Source organism: Eriocheir sinensis, chromosome 42, assembly GCF_024679095.1.
Source record: "Eriocheir sinensis breed Jianghai 21 chromosome 42, ASM2467909v1, whole genome shotgun sequence".
NCBI lineage: Eukaryota > Metazoa > Arthropoda > Malacostraca > Decapoda > Varunidae > Eriocheir > Eriocheir sinensis.
The window spans coordinates 14,337,290-14,344,789 of NC_066550.1; the positions used below are offsets into that span (position 1 = coordinate 14,337,290).

The 7,500-nt window shown below is 48.7% G+C and overlaps 1 protein-coding gene across 4 annotated transcripts in view; it reads right to left on the reverse strand.

The window, feature by feature from the left end:
• Positions 1–7,500, reverse strand: part of LOC127010144 (poly(rC)-binding protein 4-like) — a 98,281-nt gene that overhangs the window by 14,558 nt on the left and 76,223 nt on the right. For 2 of the 4 annotated variants that reach the window (XM_050883991.1, XM_050883988.1), the window contains 2 exons: positions 4,480–4,752; positions 2,337–2,783 (listed from right to left, as the gene is read on the reverse strand). In XM_050883991.1, coding sequence (XP_050739948.1) covers positions 2,337–2,783; positions 4,480–4,752 — 720 coding nt within the window. The remainder of the gene's footprint in view (positions 1–2,336; positions 2,784–4,479; positions 4,753–7,500) is intronic. The other 2 variants (XM_050883990.1, XM_050883989.1) reach the window with 1 other exon arrangement.

The window sequence follows — 7,500 nt, forward strand, 5'->3', positions numbered from 1 at the left end:
TATGACCTTTCCTCTGTACCATGAACCTAAGAAACACAGAATTGACAAGGCTTTTGTAGGAGTTTTGGGGGTCATTTCCAGGGGTAGTTTTACGAGCCTGGTGGTAGTGTGACCCTTCCTCTGTACTGTGAACCTAAGAAAAACACATTTGACAAGACTTTCATAGGAGTTTTGGGCATTTCCTGGGGTAATTTTATGACCCTAGTGGTAGTTTGACTTTTCCTCTGTACCGTGAACCTAAGAAAAACACATTTGACAAGACTTTCGTAGGAGTTTTGGGCATTTCCAGGGATAATTTTATGACCCTAGTGGTAGTTTGACTTTTCCTCTGTACCATGAACCTAAGAAACACACATCTGACAAGGCTTTCATAGGAATTTTGGGGGGCATTTCCAGTAGTAGTTTTACAAGCCTGGTGGTAGTGTGACCCTTCCTCTGTACTGTGAACCTAAGAAACAGACATTTGACAAGGCTTTCCTCGGAGTTTTGGGCATTTCCAGGGGTAGTTTAATGACCCTGGTGGTAGTTTGACCCTTCCTCTGTGCCACGAATCTACAAAAATGGGGTCACCTTTCCCTTGTGCCAAATTTGGGGTCAAGGTGCCAGGTACAGTGCCACATATGACCCCCTGGCACAGTGACCTTTTATCCCATCAGTGGCTGAGTGGTTTGCTACCCTGACCTCTATTCTGATGGCCAGGGTTCAGTTCCCAGCGCTCAGTGGTGAACATTAGAAGGACTTCTCATTGCATTAGGCAAAGGAAGGGTAAGGTAAGGTAAGGTAAGGTAAACTAGTAAGAAAGGTAAGGCAAACTAGAACATAGGTAAGGTTAGGTAAGGTAAAGGAAGGTAAGGGAAACCAATTGAACATAGGTAAGGTTAGGTAAGGTAAGGGAAGGTAAGGGAAACCAATTGAACATAGGTAAGGTTAGGTAAGGTAAGGGAAGGTAAGGGAAATCAATTAAACATAGGTAAAGTTAGGTAAGGTAAGGGAAGGTAAGGGAAACCAATTAAACATAGGTAAAGTTAGGTAAGGTAAGGGAAACCAACTGAACATAGGTAAGGTAAGGGAAGGTAAGGGAAACCAATTGAACATAGGTAAGGTTAGGTAAGGTAAGGCAAGGTAAAGTTGGTTCGGGCAAGTCTGAGGTGAGCATATCGCACAATGGCAGCCTGCAGCCACACGGTGTGTCTGATTTTGTGGCTACTGTGTGCCAGCCTACACATAGTACACAGTCATCAGTGTCTATAATATGCACCAATAACAAACACCATCAATTACCGTCCATTATGAGTTAAGAATTATTAGAAATGTCGCAAATATCTGTTTTGTTTATCTAAAGCCTGATAATTTATCTCAGTGGTGGACAGCTTCAAGGCTCTTTAATAATCATAACATAATCAGCGATCTTGTAAATGAACAAAATAGCTATTTGTGACATTACTAATATATTTTAACTCTTAATGGACTATAATTGATGGTGTCTGTTATTGGTGCATACTATTGACACTGTGTACTATGTGTAGGCTGGCACACAGTAGCCACGAAATCGGACATGCTGTGTGGCTGCAGGCTGCCCCTGCGCGATAAAACAGACTTGGCTGAACTGACTCTACTAACATAGGTGAGGTCGGGTAAGGTTAGGTAAGGTAAGGTAAGGGAAGGGAAACCAATTGAACACAGGTAAGGTTAGGTAAGGCAAACTAGTAACATAGGTGAGGTAAGGTAAGGTAAGGTAAGGTAAGGTAAGGTAAGGTAAGGGAGGGCAAACTAGAACATGGGTAAGGTGTGTGGTGGTGAGGGTGGTGGTGAGGGTGGTGGTGAGGGTGGTGGGTGGGGGGAGACCTGAAGAAGCGCTGTGGTGGTGGTGGTGGTGGTGGTGAGGGGGGGGCAGGGGAGGAGGCACACCCCCCCTTCCCTAGGCCAGTTTGCACCCCCTCATATCAGCTGCAAATGAACACACTACCCCTCTCTCTCTCTCTCTTTCTCTCTCTCTTTTATCTCTCTCTCTCTCTTTTCTCTCTCTTTAACAACTACATGAACAGCCAGGAGCATGCAGGTGGTGGTGGTGGTGGTGGTGGTGGTGGTGGCCAGGCATGTGTGTGCTTTAAGGGGGGGGGGAGGGGTGGCCTAAGGGTGGTGGTGGTGGTGGTGGTTGTGGTGGTGATGGTGATGAGGGTGATGGTTTTGAGGGAGGGGGCATGCATGGGTGATGATACAGGTAAGGTAAGGTAAGGTAAGGCAAGGTAAGGGACACACAGGAAAGGGGGGGCACTCAGGGCATGGGGAGGGGGAGGGGGGGTAAGGGCAGGGGGTGAGGGGGGGGGGGGACTTACATCGGGGAAGTGGTGGAGGGGCGGCGGCGGCGGCACCAGCCCAATGTGTCCGTTCTTGAGGTGGTCTGGGGGGTGCCCCGGGGGAGGCCCATGGGGGTGCCCCGGGGGGTGGCCGGGGCTGGCCAGCTGCAGGTGGTGCGTGTGGCACTGTGCCGGCGCCGCGGCCATCACGTGGTGCGGGGCGGGGCCGGGGGAGGCAGCTGCGGCGGCGGTGGAGACGGGGCAGGGGGGCAGGAGGGGGCTGAGGGGGGCTGCGGCCATGAACGGGGGGCCTCCGAGGGGCGGCGGCGGCGGGGGGGGAACAAACGGAACGGTACTCACGTCAGGGGCAGAGGGCACGGCATAGTTCCCCTGGATGGTGTAGGCCTGGCCCCCGGCGAGGATGACCGGCCCGCCCGCCACCTGGGGCTTGGGCCGGTACGGGATGGTGGCGCCCTTGGGGGGGGACTGCAACACATGGGGGGAGGGGGTTAGTGGCACTGGGGCTGGGCACTGTGGCTCTCATACTACTACTACTACTACTACTGCTACTGCTACTACTACTACTACTACTACTATGTCAGAATTGAGGAAATGTTAAGTGCTCTTCTGCTATTACTACTACTACTACTACTACTACTACTACTACTACTACTACTAACACCACTACTACTACTACTACTACTACTACTACTACAACTATGACGCACCTCCTCAACCATGCTTCTGTAGTAACCAAATTCTAACATGTTCACTCCACACTGTTAGGAGACACACTGACACGCACACACACACACACACACACACACAAACACAGAAGCCATACACACATACATACACACATACATACATACACCCCTGTTAAACCTCCTCTCACCTTCCCCTTCTATGGGTCTTAAAATCCCTTAGCTCCCTTCCCCTCCCTTCTCTCCCTTCTCCCCTCTTCTCTCCCTCCTCCTCTTCTCTCCCTCTCCCTATATAAGTTGATAATAAGATAAACATATAGATGGCTTCCTACTGTATAGACACACACACACACACACACACACACAGGGCCTTATATTTAGGTAAGCATAATTAAGGTAAGATGTCATTAGGGTAAGCTTGAGATCATTAAGGTTAGCCATTGATCATTAGGGTAAGGTAGACATTATGACACAGCATTACATCATTTTAAAAGAACTCTATGACTCTTAGTGTTAATATATTCCTTAGGCAGACTCGCTATCTAACCTATCTGAAGTTTAGTATAGTTTAAAATATCACAGCGGGCCTATTGACATCCTTTCACAGCACTCAGTTATAACATAATCAGTCTTGCTACTTAACCTAACCTAACTTAACCTGACCTGACCTGACCACCCTTCTTCCTTCAGACATTTCTCCCTGCCCTTCCCTGTCCCCCCAGCCCATCATCATAGCAGAGAACAGCACAGAGCATCCTAGAATACCACAGCTTGCCACAGTTCTCAGTTTCAAAGTTCCCCCTAAAAACAGACTTGCTATCTATCCTAATGTATGTTATCTAATCCTCCTTCAAACATATATCTCTCCCTGCCCTTCCCCATCCCTCCCCTTCCTTCCCAAGTCCTACACACCTCCAGCAAGACTTATTAACAGCCTTTCACAATTCTAAGGCTCAAATTACATCTTAAAAACAGCCTTATATCATTACCTAACCTAACTTTAGCCTACCACCCCTCATCTCCCCTCTTCTATGGCTGCCCCCCGCCCCCCACCTCCAGCAAGACTTACTAACAGCCTTTCACAATTCTAAGGCTCAAAATACCCCTTAAAATAGCCTTACCAAACTACCTAACCTAACTTAAGCCTACCACCCCTCATCTCCCCTCTTCTACGGCTGCCCCCCGCCCCCCACCTCCAGCAAGACTTACTAACAGCCTTTCACAATTCTAAGGCTCAAAATACCCCTTAAAACAGCCTTACCAAACTACCTAACCTAACTTAAGCTGACCACCCCTCATCCCCCCTCTTCTATGGCTGCCCCCCCTGGCCCCCACCTCCAGCAAGACTTATTAACAGCCTTTCACAATTCTAAGGCTCAAAATACCCCTTAAAACAGCCTTACCAAACTACCTAACCTAACTTAAGCCTATCACCCCTCATCCCCCCTCTTCTATGGCTGCCCCCCCCTGGCCCCCACCTCCAGCATGACGCAGCAAATATTGTAGATGCACTGGGTGATGGCGTCGGAGGTGCCGGAGACGGTGACGGCCCGCTCGGTGGAGTTTGGCAGCATCTCGGAGGCCACCTGGATGGAGGCGCCCGTCACCTCGCGGATTTCCTTGATCTTGCTGCCCGCCTTGCCGATGAGCGAGCCGCACTGGGACGCCGGCACGATCAGGCGCAGAGTGATGGGCGGCCGCTGCTGACCTCCGCCGCCGCTGCCGTTGTTCTGGTACATCTGACCCAGGAACTGTAGGAGGAGAGGTCAAGTTAGGTCACGGCAGGGCAAGTGCAGCGTGAGGGGCCACCACTGTCGTTGTTCTGGTAGATTTAACCCTGGAGGAGAGGTCAAGTTAGGTCATGTTAGGTTACAGTGAGGTGAGACTGAGATACGTTAGATAAGGTCAAGATTGTGAGGTCAGGTCAAATTGAATTAAGTTTAGTTCAGGTGCCCATTGCTCTGGTACATCTAACTTAGGAACTGCGGGGAAGAGGGGTCAAGTTAGGTCAGGTTAGGTTACGGTGAGGTGAGACTGAGATATGTTAGATAAGGTCAAGATTGTGAGGTCAGGTCCGCTTGTATTAGGTTCAGTTCAGCTGCCCACTGCTCTGGTACATCTAACCCACGAACTGTGAGGGAGGGGTCAGGTCAGGTCATGTGGTCAGATAAGGGAAAAAACGTGAGGTCAGGTCAGGTTAGTATTATTATCTCTTTCTCCCCGACAGGGCGCAGGCAAGTGTTTATAGTGGCGCCATCTTGCCTGCCTCACGCTGCCCCCCCGGAGCTCATCTTTGATCCTCTTTAAGGAGAATCCGGAGTCCGGGTTGACAGGCGGCCGCCAGGACAGCGTGTGGGGAGTCTGCGGACACTCGGCGGGGACTCAACATCGCCGTTGGGACAAATCCCCCAACGTGGCAGCGGGCAGGATGCGAACCTGTGACCTCCTGGACGCGGCGCCGGCACGCTAGCCACTCAGCCACCGACTCACCAAAGTGGTAGTAGAAGTAGTAGTAGTAGTAGTTGTAGTAGTAGTAGTAGTAGTACCATTAAGTTAAATTATAGCAACAAATGAAGAACCAGCAATGGATATGAAAGAGGAAAGAAAGAAAGAAAGAAAGGAGAAAGAAGTAAAGAGAAGAAAGAAGGAAAGGAGAAAGAAAAAGGAGAAAAAAGAGAAAAGAAGAAAGAAAGAAAGAAGGGAAGAGAAGAGAAGAGAAGAATGAGAGGAGAAAGAATAGAACAGAAAGGCTTAGAAAACAACACAGAACGAACACAAAGGGAGGAGAAAACGCTGATAAAGGGAGGAAGAAGAAAAGCTTAAATATTTGGGGCCAAAATCATGAATGGGAAAAATTGTTAAAAGGAGGAACAACAGAAAAAAAAATAAAAAAAATAAAAGAAAACGAGAAATACAAACACACAATGGACTGGACCCTTCCCTAAATCTCTCTCTCTCTCTCTCTCTCTCTCTCTCTCTCTCTCTCTCTCTCTCTCTCCCCTCGTCAAGTCTTTCCACATCTCTGCCCTTATCTCTTAACCCGTGTATGTGTGTGTGTGTGTGTGTGTGTGTGTGTGTGTGTGTGTGTGTGTGTGTGTGTGTGTGTGTGTTGGTGAGGTAAGGCTGGGCCCTCACCTGTTTCACACACACACACACACACACACACACACACACACACACACACACACACACACACACACACACACACACATATAATTAATTAATATTCGTGTTTTATTTTATTTATTTATTTATTCTTTGCAAAACTTCCTTCATAACTGCCGCCATATTGCGTGTGTGCGTGTGTGTGTGTGTGTGTGTGTGTGTGTCTGTGTGTGTGTCTGTGTGTGTGTGTGTGTGTGTGTTTGTTTTGGAAATTAATCTGCATTTTTAAATAAGAAAAAGAAAGGAAGGAAGGAAGGAAGGAAGGAGGGAGGGAAAGAGGAAAAGAAGGAAGGAAGGGAAGGAAGAAAGGGAAGGAAGGAAGGAGGGAAGGAAGGAAGGAAGAATGGAGGTAAAAGGTAGAAGGGGAGGTAAGCTGCTCTCTCTCTCTCTCTCTCTCTCGAAACTTTCCTCAGCTATGTAAGTAAACCTGTGCAAGTGAAACACACACACACACACACACACACACGCACACATGACTAATCTCACAGATCAGAATACTCTCCTCCTCCTCCTCCTCCTCCTCCTCCTCCTCCTCCTCCTCCTCCTCTTCCTCCTCCTCCTCCTCCCTTGAGATCGTGTAAAATCCTGGAACCAAATTGCATCTGTGTGTGTGTGTGTGTGTGTGTGTGTGTGTGTTAGAGTGAGAGAGAGAGAGAGAGAGAGAGAGAGAGAGAGAGTTAAAGAAAATTAAAAATGAGCAAGAATTTCTCTTTCTCCACTTTTATTCTATTATTTCCTCCTCTCTCTCTCTCTCTCTCTCTCTCTCTCTCTCTCTCTCTCTCTCTCTCTCTCTCTCTCTCTCTCTCTCTCTCTCTCTCTCTCTCTCTCTCTCTCTCTCTCTCTCTCTAAATTAGTAGTAATGAGAGAGAGAGAGAGAGAGAGAGAGAGAGAGAGAGAGAGAGAGAGAGAGAGAGTCTTTGATGAGGGCAAACAGAAGTGTGTGTGTGTGTGTGTGTGTGTGTGTGTGTGTGTGTGTGTGTGTGTGTGTGTGTGTTGGTGTTTGTCTCAGGCGTTTTAAAATTCATAGTCAGGGAGGAAGGGAAGGAGGAGGAGGAGGAGGAGGAGGAGGAGGAGGGATGATGGGTTAGAAGGGAAAGGAAAAGAAAAAGGAGATAAGGGAAGGGAAGGAAGGAAGGAGGGAAGGAAGGAAGGAAGGAAGGAGAAGGAAGAGGAGGAGAAGGAAGAGGAGGAGGAGGAGGAAAGCAAATGAATGGAGAAGTAGCATCCTTTCAGACTCCTCCTCCTCCTCTTCCTCCTCCTCCTCCTCTGGGTTACTAGGTATATCTTTTCAACCCTCTCCTCCTCCTCCTCCTCCTCCTCCTCCTCCTCCCGTC